Here is an 18,986-nt window from a genome sequence, read left to right as displayed (position 1 = left end):
GGGGCAAGAGTATTCTGGGTACTCTACCCCATATCCACAGAATTTACCAGGTTTTTCAGTCTAGCTCATAGGAGCATATTCTCTTCTTACCCCTGTTTAAACACTAAGTACTCTTTCTTTTAGTCATCTCATTTTAATCTAACAGATAGGTTTGATTAGAGGGAGAAGAAAGGCCTTTCCTTACCTCTGCTGGTGGATATACTTAGAGTTCCCCCAAATATAAAGTAGTCATTTCCCTTATTAATATCTTAGGCAAAGCAATAAAATGTCTCTCTCTTTCTTTAATAAGATAAATACCTCAAAATGCTCTTACTTCGTTGGTTTTCCCAGACCTCTATCATGTTAACATCATCACATTTGTTAGAATTGGATTGTGATTGATACTTATTTTTTCTTTCCTCAAATTATCCTTGCATTTAAGATATAGATTAGCATTATTAAATTATAATTTATTTATTTATTTTAAAAATTTTATTTATTTATTTGTCAGAGAGAGAGTAAGAGAGAGCACACAAGCCAGGGGAGCAGCAGGTAGAGGAAGAAGTAGGCTCCTCACTGAGCAAGGAGTCCAGTGTAGGACTGGATCCCAGGACCCTGGGATCACGACCTGAGCCAAAGGCAGACGTTTAACTGACTGAGCCACCCATGCATCCCTCAAATTACAATTTAACTTTTCTCCCTCAACATTAGAAAATAACACTATTTTGTTGCTTTTATTCAGCATTGCTATGAGAAAGGTGAAGAAGTTTATCTAATTTTTACCCCTTTGAATACTGCTTTACCAGGGTCACTCAAGTGTTCACAGACCAGTGAAATATATTGACTCTTTCCTACCAGTTCTTTATGAGACAAACACAGAACTAGAGTATTACAAACATTTCAGAGCAAATTGACAGAGTAATTTTAAGCATATGGAATCTAACAATAAGCTTATTACAACTTGTAATTGTATGCATTGGTTTTTTTAATGACTTCATTTTTCCAGTAATTTATTTTAGAAAATTATCAGTCTGTGATATATTATATATAAAGCAAGAAACAGCATTTATAACAATAACAATTACAACAAAAAGTTTCTTCTCTGCAATTAAGAAACACTGCTGGTCATGGGGACTCATGGAGTCTCAAGCCAAGAGGCCTTATCATCAGTGAGCCTGAGGTCACCCATCAAAACTGGCATTCTAGGGTTTACAGAGAATAGGCTATTGTCTTCACTGTACAGTTTCTTCCTCTAAGTCACTTACTATTGCTCTGATGGGGAATGCTGCATGGATTTAAAGCTGAAGTAAGGATAGAGTGACCCATAGAAGCTTGCCTGGGTGAAGGAGAAGATGTGGGTGCCCTGAGTCATGTCATAGAAAGAAATATCATGGCCTTCATAATCCAAAAAAATCACAATCTTTTGTGGATACTTTTCTATCTGGAGATGCCCTTCCAGGGAAATGTCTTGAGGGCCACAGGTAAGAGCCCTGTATTCACATCTTTTCTTCTCTAAAACTCTGAATATCTTGTCTTGTAGATCTGTGGATAACCCAATCTTGCCTGTGGGCTTCTCATAAATGCCTAGAGTCCACTCATCAGTGTCCTTAATATCCACTTCCCAGTAATGTCTTCCTGAGATGAAGCCTTCCTGATTAAGTGTGATAAGGTTGCAGTCTCCTTTCTTATCACTAAGAGGTAGATCCTGTGTTTCCTCTCTGAGGTTCTCTTTTCTCTCTGGGTCAGAATTATTCTGATGGATTACCTGATTTATAGTCACATCCGCTGTGGGGAAAGAAAAGAGAAGGGAAGGGCCAACAGTATATATTTCAGAAAGCTGTTGTGCAGGTGAAACTTTAGAGAAACAGGATCAAATAATGAAAGAACACTTGTCCTCTGAATGTGTGTGTGTTGGGGGAGGTGGAGCTATGGGGTGCTTTCCCCATGGGTTCAATCCTACTTATCTCAGAGTGCCAGAGTGAGCTGGGACTTGCAGTGTTTACTTGAGAATAGTGTTCTTTCCAAATTATCTACAAATTAGAAGTATGTTCTTCAATTAGTATTAATAGGCTCCATGTCAGCTGGCTTCTTTACAAAAAGCAGCTAAGTTACTCGCATCATTTTGAGCACTTTTTACTCAGTTGGGGATTTCCTCAACTGAGGGGGCTATAATTTCATTCAGAACCAAGTGGACCCCCCCACCCCCCACCACAGGTGAGAAAGCATGGCCAGTATATGAAGGTGTAAATACAACCAGAGTAGCTAATCCTAGCAGCAAATTTCAGTTCAGGCCAACAGTTAATGATCATGTTCTCCCCTCTCTTTACCAGAATAATGGTGCCTCTGTCTTTTCAACTAGGAGATGATGTTAGGAAGAAAAAAATGGGATATCAGAGGGCAGGTTGGAAAGGAGTCAAAAAGATAAACAAAGAGCCACTCACCAGGCTGGAACTTTTCCTTCCTCCAGTCTGAAAAAGAGCAATACAAATTGAGACTATGATGGAAGCATACCCACAGAATGAAGAGGAGGGACACACTTCCTTTCCTGGCTCATTGCTGTCTCTTCTCAGCTCTCTTTCGCTCTTCCTCTGAGCCCCATGAACTTGGCAGTGTCCAGAAATTACAAGACAAAGGGTGTACTTCCTACATGCTGTCTCAGATTAGAAACAATCCCCTCATTTGGCCCAATGCTGGGGGAGTAAGTCTGGAGAACACTTGGGACAGAGTCTAGTGTTCTAGGCACCTATGCTTTTAAGACCTCTGTGGCACTCCTCATTGAGGATGAAAGCTATAAAATATCCTTTTATTTTATTTTATTATTTTATTTCAGGGGTTTCCCAGCCGATGACCACTTCAGAGTAGAGTTCAATCTTCAGACCAAGGCTTTTAAACTGACCTTTTTTAATTTTAATGCTTGTTATCAAATTTTTAATATTTTTCTCCAGAGATAGAGTCTTCACGAGGAAGAGAACTACATCTGCCTCTGCCTGGGGCCACTTCTCTTATGATAGAACTTGTGATTTTATTTAAAGATTGGATATTCTCTTAGTGTCTTGGGGCAATAGGCAGATAAGAACTTATCCATAATTCTTGATGGTCTCTCACTGAGCTGCCTACTTCTAAGAAAGGTAGCACTCTATATATAGAATTGATGAATATATGAGTCAAGAAGGGCATCTGCAATATTTTCATCTTAGAGATAAGAAGGCTGAGATTAAGAAAGCAAAAATGACTCAATTCCTCAGCTGTAATTGGTAGAGTTGGAACTAAAACCTGCATGTCCTAATCCTTACTACACTTTGCTCTCTCCTCTAGAATCATGGGAACATTTTTAAAGCAGCTCCTGAAAGAAAACTCTTAGTAGAGGGGCACCTGCTTTCAGCTCAGATCATGATCTCAGGGTCCTGGGATTGAGCCCTACTCAGGCTCCCTGCTCAGTGGGAAGTCTACTTCTCTCCCTCCCCCTGCTGGTACTCTCTCTCTCTCTCTCTCAAATAAATAAATAAAATATTAGAAAAGAAAAGAAAAGAAAAGAAGGAAAGGAAAGGAAAGGAAAGGAAAGGAAAGGAAAGGAAAGGAAAGGAAAGGAAAGGAAAGAAAAAAAGAAAAGAAAATTCTTAGAAACTGTTTACCTGACTTTAATCCTTGGGAGGGCACCTTGACCCTGTCTTATCAAAGTATTTATCAGGCTGTGTGCTGTTGCCTGGTTCTTAGCTTACTTCCCCCAATGCACTTCAGGGTCAGAGACCATGGTTTATGCCACCAACATCTAGCATAATATTGGGCATATAAAAATGGCACAACTACATATTTAAGGAATTACCTAGTATGCTTTTGAGGTCTAACTCTATTACACACACAGTCTTAAACACACATAGATATCAGAAGATATAAAATAGCCAGTTCCCTCTACTACCAGATAAATATATTTTAAAATGATATTAAAATATTTTGAAAGATTGTTTTTCAAGCTTTTTCAAACATAAACCTTGTTCCTGTGTTTTGAACTTTACTCCGTTTATTTAAAATAGGTAAAATAAATAAAATAAATAATTAATATCTTTTTCCCAAATATAAAATTGATATGTTATCTGCTCTTTTAAACTTTATTCACAGTATAGAAATGCTGATATAATGTAGGGTATTTTTTTATTCTTCCTAAATCTCATCAAAATCGCTGAGTTCTTTTTCTTCCTTCTCCCTAGTGGTTGGGTTAACAATTCGTGTCGAGTCCTACTCTAGCCATGTGGAATTTACCAGTCAACAGTTATTTCTTCTTTAGACTTAGCTGTGAAAAACAATTGAATATTTGAGCTTCCAATTTCAAAATACTATAGATTCATACCAAATAAATCTTCACAACTTGCAAGTGGATGTGTGTGTGTGTATATGTTTATGTCTCTACTTATTTTATTTGGAATATCAGAGGCACATGGCAAGATCTAAGCCAGAGAGTTACTTACCAGGATACAGCAGAGCCTTCCTCCAATCTAAAACAGAACAAATCCAGTTAAGACAAGGCAAGACATCCAGAGCCTCACATTCTTCTCCCTCCCCCTTATTTTTTTTTCACTAGTCACTATTAAATCTTTCAGTCTTTTCCTCTGAAGAGAGGGAGCTGAGAAAGTGTTGGACATCAAAACATTGAGGAGTGTGGGAAACCCAGTCTCTTACCTGCAAGGTATAGTGACTTTCGCCGTTCTGAAAGAAACAAAATTCAGTGAGAGACCTACAACAGATGTGGAAAAGGGAGCAAATTCTACACAGGGCATGAGATGAAGCAAGACTCACCAAGCTCTGCCTTGAGAATCTCTGAAAGAAGCGATATAAAATCCATCAAATTGGGTTTTAACTGCTCTTGAGTTCATGGAATAGTTGAAAGAATTCAATGTGGCCCTCCCTTAGGGCTCCCATAGTTAAGTAGGTGAGAAGAATTAACAAACATACATGTGGAATCTAAAATGACAAGTGCTAGGAAAAGTTACATGGGAAATGTCAGGGTCACTGAGGAAGGAGTGCCCACAGTTCATGGAAATTCAAGGTTTCTTAGGTGTTTCAGAAGCTAATCTTGAAGGAAGAATAGGAGGAGAAAATGGGGAAAGACATTTCCACAAGGAGAAACAACACCACATTGTGGGTACAGACCACTGCCCAGTTATGGGTTTCCAAGTTTCCCACATGGTTTCCTCCTTTCCATAACACTCCAGCTTTATGGAATTTTAGTACTATGTGTTTTCCTTGAGGTCCTTTGGTGACCTTTTATTTCCCTACCCACCTTATACAACCTGTACCCTCAGCTTTTCCACAAACCCTATTTGTCCTGCTGCCACAATTTACCTTTGTCCTTCAGTGCCATTTCCTTTTCATTTTTCATCTGATCTCTTTCATGAGATTCTCTTTTCTTTTTCTTTACTTCTCTTTCTTTGGCTTGATGTTCTCTCCAGCCAGTGTAGCTGATCCCAATGAGGAGGAGCATCAGCATAGGGACTGTTCCAGCCAGGGCTGCCTTCCATGGGTCCATCCTGGGGAAGAAGGGCTCTGACACAGGCATGTGAAGACATAGTGAGGACTAGCCTGGAGGCCATCCTGCCCTCTCTCCAAGGCTCCCTCAGCCCTCCTTCCCTCCTCCCTGCCCTCACCACACTCCCAACTCTGCTTTGAGGTTTGTGCCTCATTCACCTGGGAGGAAGATGGCTGATGCTTTCTCCTGTCCAGAGAGGGGATTCTGGATGGAACAGGTCACATTGCCCAGAGAGCTGTCTGTGACCACAAGAGATGCTTCCACATGGAAGAGCCTATCTTCATCTTGGGTCTGAAACTCAGAGAGGGACTGTAGATTCACTCCCATCATGTCACTCCACTGCACCCTGGGTTTTGGGAACCAGCCATCTGCAGAGCACAGCACTTGGATCCCACCATCCTTAGGTCCCATCATATGAACATGAGGTGCAGAGCCCAACCCTGAGGAGAGAAGGCATGTGTTTAAGGCCTGGGGTCCTTGGGGCTCAGGAGTCCCTGAGGCTGAAGACAGAAATGCCCTCACTAGACTGATAAGTAAACTGAAGCTCAGAGGTCAATAAACCTCTCACAGTGAATGTTAGACCAACCTGTGATTCAGTTTTAAAATCAACTTGATGCCTTTGCACTATACTTAGACTAAGAGAACTTTGGGGTCATTTAAAGGAGAGGAAAAAATAGGTACAATTAAAGTTAGAAAAAGGAGTTTAATCCTATAAATTGCCTTTCTCTACTGATTGGGTGAAAACTAATGTCTGAGGGTATCAATACTAGACTGAATTAATACTAGTTAATTTTCTGGGGTCTTTTATGATACAAAAACGTATTCAGAAATATTGCCTTTTTTGGTGTTTAAAAGTGAATAGAGTATGTAGTCTTAGCCTCACTGTATAGTTTAAGAAATTGACATTCTGCAAGGTAAATTAGCATATCAATATACAGAAGATCATAAGAAATGCCAGGTTAGGAATCCAGACATCCTTATTTTTCTCCTTGCTTTACACCATGACATACACCCTCTGTGCCAGGTTAACATACCTACAACATGCAGCTCCACAATAGCCTCTTGGGAACTCTGACCATCCTTAAAATGACACCGGTACTGTCCATGATCAGAGGCACGAACGTGATGGATCAACAGGACCACTCCCCCTTTGTTGATGGAGTCCCTCACCAACTCTGTCCTGCCGCGGTACTCCAGCATTTGCTCCCCACCTTGTTCCTGTCCATTTTGGTACACAAACACAGCGGGGGAGAGTTGGGTTCGGTACCACCGAATGTGCATGTGGGCGGCACTCTGCTCAGGGAACAGCTGACAGGGCAAAGTGGCATCTTCCCCTAGCAGAACCATGATGGACTCAGCTGGTCCCGTCACAGAAAACTCGGACACTGCGTGAAAATCAAAGACAGATTGGGGAAATGAGTGAGGGAGGATGAAACAAAAGACCCATCTGCATTTCTTTCTTATTTGCATTGTTTTCCAAAAAAGTTACATATATGTCTTAAAATATATATCTATATAATCTAACTTCTTCAACTATATTCTCCGGAGGTAACAACTACTGATTGTTTGGCATTTGAAAGGACAATTTTTCTATGCATTTACAAATAGCATTTATGTGTAAGTTATGTAAAACCTATATAAAGGAGACTTATTCAGAATTAAATGTGGCAAAGTAATTTATTAAGCAATTATCCCTTCTTTTGGTAGGAGAGGAGTGAAGGTACTTCTCTCCACACTCATGCTCTTCTCTCCCAACACACTGCTCCTAAGAGGATAAGTAGCCATTTCTAATCTAAAGATTAGAAATTTAGGTTACTCTGTGTTGAAGGTTGAAGGAAAGGATTAGCAGTGTTTTATATCAAAGTGAAATGTAGAATTTATCAGGTTAGGTTGTTTTTTTTTTTTTAAATAACTGAATGCTTAGAATCATAAAGAATAGTTTTTCATAAAAATTCTTTTCTTTTTTTTTAAAGATTTTATTTATTTATTTGAGAGAGAGAGAGAATGAGAGATAGAAAGCATGAGAGGGAAGAGGGTCAGAGGGAGAAGCAGACTCCCTGCTGAGCAGGAAGCCCGATGCGGGACTCAATCCCGGGACTCCAGGATCATGACCTGAGCCGAAGGCAGTCACTTAACCAACTGAGCCACCCAGGCGCCCAAAAATTATTTTCTTAAGAGGACTTGGAAGCCAGCGGTTCCAGGTGGCAAGGGCGGAGCAGTCTTTACCAGAGAGGATGGTTGGATTCCCTGGGGCAGGGAAGGAGGATGCTGCAAGCCAAAAATGGGGACTTTGCTTAATTATGAAACAAGCTCCTTTATCAAGTCACTTAAGCCATCTGCTTGTAACTTATTTTAGTATAGAAATCAATGATAACTAAAAGGTGATGGATGCCCCCTGGGCAAAACTTGCACTGGCAGAGGCCAAGGATATTGTGGCTCTTTTGAATGGTCAGAGCTTAAGGGCCCACAAATGTAGTGACCCTGGAGTGGGAAGAATTCAAAAAGGCATGGCTGTGAGGGGGTCCAGGAGTGTTGAACACAAAGGGCAAGGCCACATGGGCTTAAAGGAAAAATCCCATGAACAGACTGTCCCAGAGAATGTGGATCAGGCAGTCCTAATCAAGAAGCATGACCTTGGCCATTGGGCTGGATGTGGGCCGTGGTCTCCCTTCTTTTCTATTTCTGTGTAATACCCAGAGTACTCAACAGATATGTGTTAACTGATATTAGTTAACTGATAAAGGACTACTGGCTATACACGTTATAGGAGTCATTTAATTTAGGAAAAGGTATTTGACATTACTTATATCTACAATGTAGTGTAAAAGTTATTCCATTTCACATAAATGGAATCATTACATTTCAATTTCTGCAATAAGGAACATCCAACCATTTTAGTACATATAATTGAGCTCTACTTATTGTTTTTGACATGGCCTATAGCATTGTGTTTAAGCTTTTCCTGTATCAGGGTAAATATTTATATTGCTTCTAATTTATTATTACTATAAACGGTCCCACAATAAACATTTAATACATTATACATATGCACATGGGAGAGCTTTTCTTTATGATAAATTCTTATAGAATTGCTGAATCAAAATGTATGGAAATCAAACATTTTAATATTCCCTGCCTAACTGACATCAAATTAAAGAGATTTTAATAGAAAATGTGATTATTGTAATCTCATAGTTGGTTTTTGTCCAAACCTGGAGTCTGAAAACTTTATCCTGAGGGTCCTTTCTATTTTATGAAAGAAGGACTCAAGTCCCAGAGGGGAAAAAGAAATGATTTGTCAAAGATCATAACCAGGGATTCCAAATTCTTTGTGCTCAGACTTAGGTTTCCTTGGCAATGTGAACATTATAAAGTATATTTTCACTGATACTGTTACACTGAAATTAAGCAGGCTAAAATCACCCATACTCAATAAAGATTTAGCTAAACATTACAACTATGAGTTTTATAAAATCTACCCAAAGTAATAAGGGCTGTTGATATAAAGATCACTCCAATTCTTGGCCAGAAACTTCCAGTCTTTGGTTGGTACAAACACAGTTACAGCCTCCCCCCAGTATAACTGCCTTTGAGAGGAGGTACAGTGACCACCAATGGATGATCAAGATTTTTCATCATCTGAGAAGAGCCATTAAAAACAAGTCAATAAATAAAGAGACGGAGAGAGAACACTGACCTGCTGAGTACCATGTAGACACATGGAGAAGGAGGAGAAGGGGGAGGAAGCCACCAGAAGAGTCAGGAGAACACACCATCTTCTTCAGAGCAGAAAGTGAAAGCACAAAATGTTCACTCTGACAAGGAAGTACTCTGTAAGAGAAGGTGGTGCAAAAGCCACCAGAGTGAAAACTTCAGGAAAAAAAAAAATCCCTGTTCAAAGATTTACTTTTATAACGCAAATATGAATTTTTTGGCTGTTCTTCCTCACAGACTGCCACCAACTCCAACCCTTCCCCAATGGATTTTCTTTCCCTCTCTTCTTTCTGAAAACCAACTGCTTCCCCAGCAGGTGTAGAAAACTGTAAACCACTCTCTTTTGTCCTGTGGGCTTTTGTGAAATTGAAAAACCCTGAGTTCATTTTGAGAAATGCAGGCAGACACAAAATTAGTCCACTCCTATTGGCCAATCTAACTTCCTCCTTCTCGCCTTCATTCATTGATTCATTCATGCATTTACTTATTTATTTTTACTATAAACACTCTTGTGGCTTAACTCCAGAAAGAGAAGGGAGTTTTCTCACTATGTGGCCCAGAGCTCAGGCCCTTTTGTTTTTAGGACCCACATCTCCTACAGACACACCTCCACATCACCACACATTTCTCTCTCACCATCCAGATTGAGCCAGGAGCCTTTCTGGAAGCTCCTCATCTCCTCAGTTAAACTATAAGGCCCAGCTCCAGAGACAATTGGTACCTGGTTGTTCTTGTGGTCAGCGTCCAAAGGTGTGGCTGCAGGGGCTGGGAATAGTAGGTTTCTAACCCATCCCTGGACTGGAAACATATCCTTAGGAAGGGGGACAAACAGGGCTACCAAAAGGCACTGACATGTGAATGCTTCTCCTAGAATGGGTCCAATATTAAAGTCATAGCCTGCCTGCAGCTCTTGTGGTTACTTTGAAAGTGGAGGTAATAAAGGGGACTATCCTAGGGGACTTTGGACTGGGCACAGCTCTGGAATGATAAGAACTCTAAAATGTGCTTTGGTCAAAAATGCTCAGTGTAGCTTCCTCCTCCTACCTGCAAAGGGCTGAAATCACATTATTCAGGGAGGGAGAATCCTCTTCTTGTGTGGTATTCAAGGATGTTGGTCATCCCAGTGTTTAACTTACAAAGTTAACTGATTTAGAGAACAAGAACAAGAGATACAGGCTTCCTCCTACCACACCCTAACTGGCATTGGAAACTGCAGGGGAAAATAGGAGGTCAGAAATGGAGGGCTCTGTGCTCTGAGAAGCTTAGGGCTGTATTTCCAAAACCTTAGGGCTCCCAAGAGTAAAATGGGAATAATAACACAATTCTACAGTCCCAGATATAGAATGTGCTCCAAAGGCGTTTCTTTCCCATTCACATTTTTTCCAAGTCCAAGTCATGTTTTTTTCACGTCACACAAGGTTTACAGATGATTAAGGACACAAATAAGCAAATGCATAAATATTAGTATGTAAGCCACTAACAATCTGGCCAAAGAGATACCAAGATCCTAAATAAATATTCTCTAGAGACAGTGAGGTACATTCAGCTTTTTAGAAATCAAATTTATGAAGATATAATTTGCATACAATGGAATGTGTGGTTTTGAAATGTACATTTCAATGAAGTTTACAACTGTTTACACTCATGTAACTACCACCTCCCTCAAAATATGGACCATGTCTGTCTCTTGAAAATTTTCCTCAACTCCATTGCCATTCAATTCATTCCAGGAAAAACAAACAGTACTCTGATATAAATCATGATAGCTTAATCTTATGTATTCTAAAATTTCAAAAACAATCAAAAAGAAATTATACAGCATGTCCACTTCTGTGTTTGGCTTCTTTGAATAAAGAAAATGTTTTTTGAGATTCAACCATGTTGTGTTATCAGTACATTTAAAAATTCTTACTGCTGCCTAATTGCTTGACTATAATACAATGTATTCTTCTGCAGTTCTCTTCAGGGCTGCCTCTCCACCTCACTCATGCCCTGGTGGCCCACTCAAGCCCTCTCCCACCATGCTGGGTAGCCCTCCCCACTGAGGCCCTTTTGTCTCACTTGGTGACATCCACCTAATCGCTTAGGTCTGAAGTATTTGGGAATGAGAGGGGAACACTGAAAGAGAAATGTAAGGGTTAAAGTTACTACTTGTTTCTTGTTTACTTTGAAATTTGTGAATATGCTTGTGTGTATATTCTATTCAAAAGTGTAAATAGATTAATATACATTTCCAACAAAGCTAGAAAAATAAATGTGAAAAATTCACATAAATATCATAGACATTTTTCCCAATAATAAAGAATTATTTGAGGAAAGTCCACTAATCTGTGGAGAGTATTTTAAGGGAATTACATCATAAGAGTGTTCATGTGTTTAAGGAGAAAGGTGAGGGGGGAGGGAAAAGGAGCACTACAAGATATTACTTACTTCAAAAAGCAGTTTTAAGACAGCATGAACAGTATGATTCTTATTTGCTTAAGAAATATGACAGGTAAGACTTCAAAATCACACACACAAAAATGAAAGGATATTTATGTCTGAGTAATACAAATAGGGGTGTTTCTAACTGTTGTTTTTGCTTATCTCAAATCTTCAGATTTCTCTCACATGAAAAAGTAAAGAATAATATATGTAAAGATTTTTTAATGCAAATATGAAGCACAATAAGAAAGATTCATTTGTAGGAAATTCAGGACTAAAGAAATAATTCACATTCTTGGGAGTGGAAAACTGACTTAAAATAGAAACCAACTAGAAAGGTCAGATACCAGAGTAGACACCTCTACAGACCAAAATATTGGACTAGAGCACTGTGTGTTGCATGAAAGTGTTGAATCATGAAATTGTACACCTGACACTCATATTACACTGTATGTTAACTAAGTGGACTGTAAATTAAAACTTAAAAAATATATATTGGGCTAGAAAAATAAGGTTACTGGATGCTTCCAGAATATGATACTTTAAATCAAAGATATAAAACTTAAGAAACATAAGTTAAATTAAGCACACTAGATCTAGAGTTTCAACATTCATTTAATAGGTTTTCTAAACTGGGAAGCAGATTAGGGGCCAGAATCAGAAGAAAGGGCACTTCATAAAGAGTTAAATTATTGGAGGAAAAAAAATGCCATTTATACATAATTTTTTAAAGTTTTAGAACTACAGACAAACGAAAACCTCAAAGCTTCTACAGTCCAGAAAACCCATTATGTACAAAAGAAAAAGAATCAGCTTCCATCATACATCTGTCACATTGAATTCATTACTACAAATGTAGTCTTTACATTCCTGAGTAGAAATCAGAATTATCTAAGCGATAAAATGAACATCTAAATGTAGGGACATAAGGAAGAAATTTCTGGACAAAGAATCAGAAGTTTCTACCTCACAAAGCTTCTCTAATGTAAAGAGTGAAGGCTGCAGGTTTTGAACGTGGGCTTGGAGCAGGGAGAAGGTTTGGAGATAAATCCCAAGGTTAGTTTATTCCACTTTGGTTGGCCACTGTTATTTGAGTGGGAGTAAGGTGGAAGGATAGGAGATTTGGTACATGTTGTCTGTTGAAGTTAGCTACCTAGGAATGGAGGAGCCACATGCTGACTTTATCTGTGTTTTTCTTTTTCTGGTAGCCTCAACCAATAGAGTAGGTGCCTGCAAGGGAGACAGTGGTCTTCTTGTGGTAGTGACTTCTTTCATAAATTTAAATTCAAGTGTCATTCACACACATGTTAAATCCCTGACTGTTTAGAAAATGTAAATCCAAATCTCTACTGAGATTAGATACTTAAGCAAGTTTCAAAAAGAATCCTTGAAATAAGCAGACATTTTGGTGTTTGTTTATATAAGAACACCTGGGAAAGATCTGACACTCCCACTACTCCAGCACAGTGGAGGAAGGGTTTGATAAGTGTCACACTGGGTCATTTCTATGAATCCATCTTAATTGCCTGCAGTGGATTTATATTAATTAAAAATTAAGAGAAATTAGTAGATCTCACAAAGACATTAGGATTTGGTATAGCATAGTTTATATAACTTAAAACTTCTATGACTTCATTTATATGTTCTGTAATGGTTCTGTTCTTTTCTGACTATGACTATAAATTTCTTTTTGAGTTCTCAACTGATTTTGCTTTTTAATTTTTAATTGTTAATTTATTTTTTAAATTATTTTTTATTATTATGTTAATCACCATACATTACATCATTAGTTTTTGATGTAGTGTTTCATGATTCATTGTTTGTGCAAAACACCCAGTGCTCCATGCAGAACATGCCCTCCTTAATACCCACCATCAGGCCAACCCATCCCCCCAAATCCTTCCCCTCTAGAACCCTCAGTTTGTTTTTCAGAGTCCATAGGCTCTCATGGTTCATCTCCCCCTCCGTATTCCCCCGCTTCATTCTTCCGCTCCGGTTATCTTCTTCTTCTTCTTTTTTTTTTTAACATATAATGTATTATTTGTTTCAAAGGTACAGATCTGTGATTCAACAGTCTTACACAATTCACAGCACTCACCATAGCACATACCCTCCCCAATGTCTATCATTCAGGCACCCCATCCCTCCCACCCCCCCACCACTCCAGCAACCCTCAGTTTGTTTCCTGAGATTAAGAATTCCTCATATCAGTGAGATCATATGATACATGTCTTTCTCTGATTGACTTATTTCACTCAGCATAACACCCTCCAGTTCCATCCACGTCATTACAAATGGCAAGATTTCATTCCTTCTGATGGCTGCATGATATTCCATTGTATATATATACCACTTCTTCTTTATCGATTCAGCTGTCGATGGACATCTTGACTCTTTCCATAGTTTGCCTATTATGGACATTGCTGCTATAAACATTGGGGTGCACGTACCCCTTCGGATCCCTACATTTGTATCTTTGGGGTAAATACCCAGTAGTGCAATTGCTGGATCGAATGGTAGCTCTATTTTCAACTGTTTGAGGAACCTCCATACTGTTTTCCAGAGTGGCTGCACCAGCTTGCATTCCCACCAACAGTGAAGGAGGGTTCCCCTTTCTCCGCATCCCCACCAACATCTGTCATTTCCTGACTTGTTAATTTTAGCCATTCTGACTGGTGTGAGGTGATATCTCATTGAGGTTTTGATTTGGATTTCTCTGATGCCGAGCGATATTGAACACTTTTTCATGTGTCTGTTGGCCATTTGGATGTCTTCTTTGCAAAAATGTCTGTTCATGTCTTCTGCCCATTTCTTGATTGGATTATTTGTTCTTTGGGTGTTAAGTTTAATAAGTTCTTTATAGGTTTTGGATACTAGCCCTTTATCTGATATGTCATTTGCAAATATTTCCTCCCATTCTGTCGGTTGTCTTTTGGTTTTGTCGACTGTTTCTTTTGCTGTGCAAAAGCTTTTTATCTTGATGAAATCCCAATAGTTCATTTTTGCCCTTGCTTCCTTTGCCTTTGGCAATGTTACTAGGAAGAAGTTGCTGCAGCTGAGGTTGAAGAATTTGCTGCCTGTGTTGTCCTTTAGGATGTTGATGGACTCCTGTCTCACGTTTAGGTCTTCAACCATTTGGAGTCTATTTTTGTGTGTGGTGTAAGGAAAAAAAAGGTCCAGTTTCATTCTTCTGCATGTGGCTGTCCAATTTTCCCAAACCATTTTTGGAGAGACTATCTTTTTTCCACTGGACATTCTTTCGTGCTTTGTCGAAGATTAGTTGAACATAAAGTTGAGGGTCCATTTCTGGGCTCTCTATTCTGTTCCAATGATCCATGTGTCTGTTTTTGTGCCAGTACCATCCTGTCTTGATGATTACAGCATTGTAATAGAGTTTGAAGTCCAGAATTGTGATGCCACCAGTTTTGCCTTACTTTTTCAACATTCCTCTGCCTATTAAGGGTCTTTTCTGGTTCCATACAAATTTAAGGATTATTTGTTCCATTTCTTTGAAAAAAGTGGATGGTATTTTGATAGGGATTGCTTTGAAATGTGTAGCTTGCTCTAGATAGCATTGACATCTTCACAATAATAGTTCTTCCAATCCATGAGCATGGAACATTTTTCCATTTCTTTGTGTCTTCTTCAATTTCTTTCAGGAGTATTTTATAGTTTTCTGAGTACAGATCCTTTGCCTCTTTGGTTAGATTTATTCCTAGATATCTTATGGTTTTGGGTACAATTGTAAATGGGATCGGTTCCTTAATTTCTCTTCTGTCTTGTTGTTGGTGTATAGGAATGCCACTGATTTCTGTGCATTGATTTTATATCCTGCCACTTTACTGAATTCCTGTATGAGTTCTAGCAGTTTTGGGGTGGAGTCTTTTGGATTTTCCACATAAAGTATCATATCTGCAAAGAGTGAGAGTTTGACTTCTTCTTTGCCAATTTGGATGACTTTGATTTCTTTTTGTTGTCTGATTGCTGTGGCTAGGACTTCTAATACTATGTTGAATAGCAGTGGTGAGAGTGGACATCCCTGCAGCATTCCTGACCTTAGGGGGAAAGCTCTCAGTTTTTCCCCATTAAGAATGATATTTGCTGTGGGTTTTTCATAGATGGCTTTTATGATATTGAGGTGTGTACCCTCTATCCCTATACTCTGAAGAGTTTTGATCAAGAAAGGATGCTGTACTTTGTCAAATGCTTTTTCTGCATCTATTGAGAGGATCATACGGTTCTTGTTCTTTCTTTGATTAATGTATTGTATCCTGTTGATTGATTTGCGGATGAACCAACCTTGCAGCCCAGAGATAAATCCCACTTGGTCGTGGGGAATAATCTTTTGAATGTACTGTTGGATCCTATTGGCTAGTATTTTGGTGAGAATTTTTGCATCCATGTTCATCAAGGATATTGTCTGTAATTCCCCTTTTTGATAGGGTCTTTGTCTGGTTTGGGGATCAAGGTAATGCTGGCCTCATAAAATGAGTTTGGAAGTTTTCCTTCCATTCTATTTTTTTGGAACAGTTTCAGAAGAATAGGTATTAATTCTTCTTGAAATGTTTGGTAGAATTCTCCTGGGAAGCCATCTGGCCCTGGGCTTTTGTGTGTTGGGAGATTTTTGATGACTGCCTCAATTTCCTTAGTGGTTATAGGTCTGTTCAGGTTTCCTATTTCTTCCTGGTTCAGTTTTGGTAGTTGATACATCTCTAGGAATGCATCCATGTCTTCCAGGTTATCTAATTTGCTGGCATAGAGTTGCTCATAATATGTTCTTAGAATTGTTTGTATTTCTTTGGTGTTGGTTGTGATCTCTCCTCTTTCATTCATGATTTTGTTGATTTGGGTCATTTCTCTTTTCTTTTTGATAAGTCTGGCCAAGGATTTATCAATCTTGTTAATTCTTTCAAAGAACCAGCTCCTAGTTTCATTGATCTGTTATACTGTTCTTTTGGTGTCTATTTCATTGATTTCTGCTCTGATCTTTATGATTTCTCTTCTCCTGCTGGATTTAGGCTTTATTTGCTGTTCATTCTCCAGCTCCTTTAGGTGTAGGGTTAGGTTGTGTATTTGAGACTTTTCTTGTTTCTTGAGAAAGGCTTGTATTGCTATATACTTTCCTCTTAGGACTGCCTTTGCTGCATCCCAAAGATTTTGAACAGTTGTGTTTTCATTTTCATTGGTTTCCACGAATTTTTAAAATTCTTCTTTAATTTCCTGGTTGACCCATTCATTCTTTTTTTTTTTTTAAAGATTTTATTTATTTATTTGACAGAGAGAGAGACACACAGCAAGAGAGGGAACACAAGCAGATAGAGAGGGAGAGGCACAGGGAGAAGCAGGCTTTCCGCTGAGCAGGGAGCCTGATGAGGGGCTCGATCCCAGGACCCTGGGATCATGACCTGAGCTAAAGGCAGACGCCAAATGAATGAGCCACCCAGGCGCCCCCCATTCATTCTTTAGTAGGATGCTCTTTAGCCTCCATGTATTTGAGTTCTTTCCGACTTTCCTTTAGTGATTGAGTGTAGTTTCAAAGCATCGTGGTCTGAAAATATGCCGGGAATGATCCCAATCTTTTGGTCTTGGTTGAGACCTAGGATGTGGTCTCTTCTGGAGAATGTTCCTTGGGCACTAGAGAAGAATGTGTATTCTGTTGCTTTGGGATGGAATGTTCTGAATATATCTGTGAAGTCCATTTGGTCTAGTGTGTCATTTAAAGTCTTTATTTCCTTTTTGATCTTTTGCTTAGATGATCTGTCCATTTCAGTCAGGGGGGTGTTAAGTCCCCCACAATTATTGTATTGTTGTCGATGTGTTTCTTTGCTTTTGTTATTAATTGGCTTATATAACTGGCTGCTCCCATGTTAGGGGCATAGATATTTACAATTGTTAGATCTTCTTGTTGGATAGACCCTTTAAGTAGGATATAGTGTCCTTCCTCATCTCTTATTATAGTCTTTGGTTTAAAATCTAATTTGTCTGATATAAGGATTGCCACACCAGCTTTCTTTTGGTGTCCATTAGCATGATAAATGGTTTTCCACCCCTCATTTTCAATCTGGGGGTGTCTTTCGGTCTAAAATGAGTCTCTTGCAGACAGCATATCGATGGGTCTTGCTTTTTGATCCAATCTGATACCCTGTGCCTTTTGATTGGGGCATTTAGCCCATTTACATTCAGCGTAACTATTGAAAGGTATGAATGTAGTGCCATTATATTGCCTGTAAGGTGACTCTTACTGTATATTGTCTGTGTTATTTCTGGTCTATGTTGCCTTTAGGTTCTCTCTTTGCTTGGAGGACCCCTTTCAATATTTCTTGTAGGGCTGGTTTCGTGTTTGCAAATTCCTTTAGCTTTTGTTTGTCCTTGGAAGCTTTTTATCTCTCCTTCTATTTTCAATGAAAGCCCAGCTGGATATAGTATTCTTGGCGACATATTTATCTCATTTAGTGCTCTGAATATATCATGCCTGTCCTTTCTGGCCTGCCAGGTCTCTGTGGATAGGTTTGTTGCCAATCTAATGTTTCTACCATTGTTGGTTACATATCTCTTCTCCCAAGCTGCTTTCAGGATTTTCTCTTTGTCTCTGAGACTCGTAAGTTTTACTATTTGATGTCGGGGTGTTGACCTATTTTTATTGGTTTTGAGAGGGGTTCTCTGTGCCTCCTGGATTTTGATGCCTGTTTCCCTCCCCAAATTAGGGAATTTCTCTGCTATGATTTGGTCCAATATACCTTCTGCCCCTCTCTGTCTTTCTTCTACTTCTCGGATCCCAATTATTCTAATGTTGTTTCATCTTATGGTATCACTTATCTCTCGAATTCTGCCCTCGCGATCCAGTAGTTGTTTATCTCTCTTTTTCTCAGCTTCTTTATTTTCCATCATTTGGTCTTCTATATCACTAATTCTCTCTTCTGCCTCATTTATCCTAGCAGTTAAAGCCTCCATTTTTTATTACACCTCATTAATAGCCTTTTTGATTCCGATGTGGTTAAATTTTAGTTCTTTTATTTCTCCAGAAAGGGTTTCTCTAATAATTTCCATGCTTTTTTCAAGCCCAGCTAGTATCTTTAAAATCATCATTCTGAACTCTAGTTCCGACATCTTACTAATGTCCGTATTGATTACATCCCTCACAGTCAGTACTGCCTCTTGTTCTTTTTGTTCAGGTGATTTTTTCAATCTTGTCATTTTGTCCAGAGGAGAATAGATGAATGAGAGAACAAAATGCTAAAAGGGTAACAACTTCCCCAGAAAATATACACTAAACAAATCAGAAAAGACCTGAAACCAGGGAAAAGGAAAGGAAAGAAAGAAAAAAGAAAAGAAAAAGAAAAAGATAAAA

At 38.9% G+C, this 18,986-nt stretch overlaps 1 protein-coding gene across 2 annotated transcripts; it reads right to left on the bottom strand.

Annotated features, from left to right (window-relative positions):
• Nucleotides 1–946: 946 nt before the first annotated feature.
• LOC112816142 (butyrophilin-like protein 1) lies at nucleotides 947–10,101 on the bottom strand. 2 transcript variants are annotated; one of them, XM_025862523.2, is made up of 10 exons: nucleotides 9,936–10,101; nucleotides 9,198–9,331; nucleotides 6,535–6,885; nucleotides 5,659–5,940; nucleotides 5,317–5,517; nucleotides 4,771–4,791; nucleotides 4,654–4,680; nucleotides 4,443–4,469; nucleotides 2,421–2,447; nucleotides 947–1,764 (listed from the first exon to the last, which is right to left on the bottom strand). In XM_025862523.2, the coding sequence occupies exons 2-10, from the start codon at nucleotides 9,274–9,276 to the stop codon at nucleotides 1,244–1,246; spliced, it is 1,536 nt and encodes a 511-aa protein (XP_025718308.2). In that variant the 5' UTR covers nucleotides 9,277–9,331; nucleotides 9,936–10,101; the 3' UTR covers nucleotides 947–1,243. The 2 variants fall into 2 exon arrangements, with proteins under 2 accessions (XP_025718308.2, XP_073740948.1); XM_073884847.1 differs by lacking the exon at nucleotides 4,771–4,791.
• Between the last annotated feature and the right edge of the window lie 8,885 nt (nucleotides 10,102–18,986).

This window comes from Callorhinus ursinus, unplaced genomic scaffold, assembly GCF_003265705.2.
Source record: "Callorhinus ursinus isolate GAN/ISIS: 27379988/994484 unplaced genomic scaffold, GSC_fseal_2.0 scaffold59, whole genome shotgun sequence".
NCBI lineage: Eukaryota > Metazoa > Chordata > Mammalia > Carnivora > Otariidae > Callorhinus > Callorhinus ursinus.
This window is presented reverse-complemented; position numbering and strand designations above follow the sequence as displayed.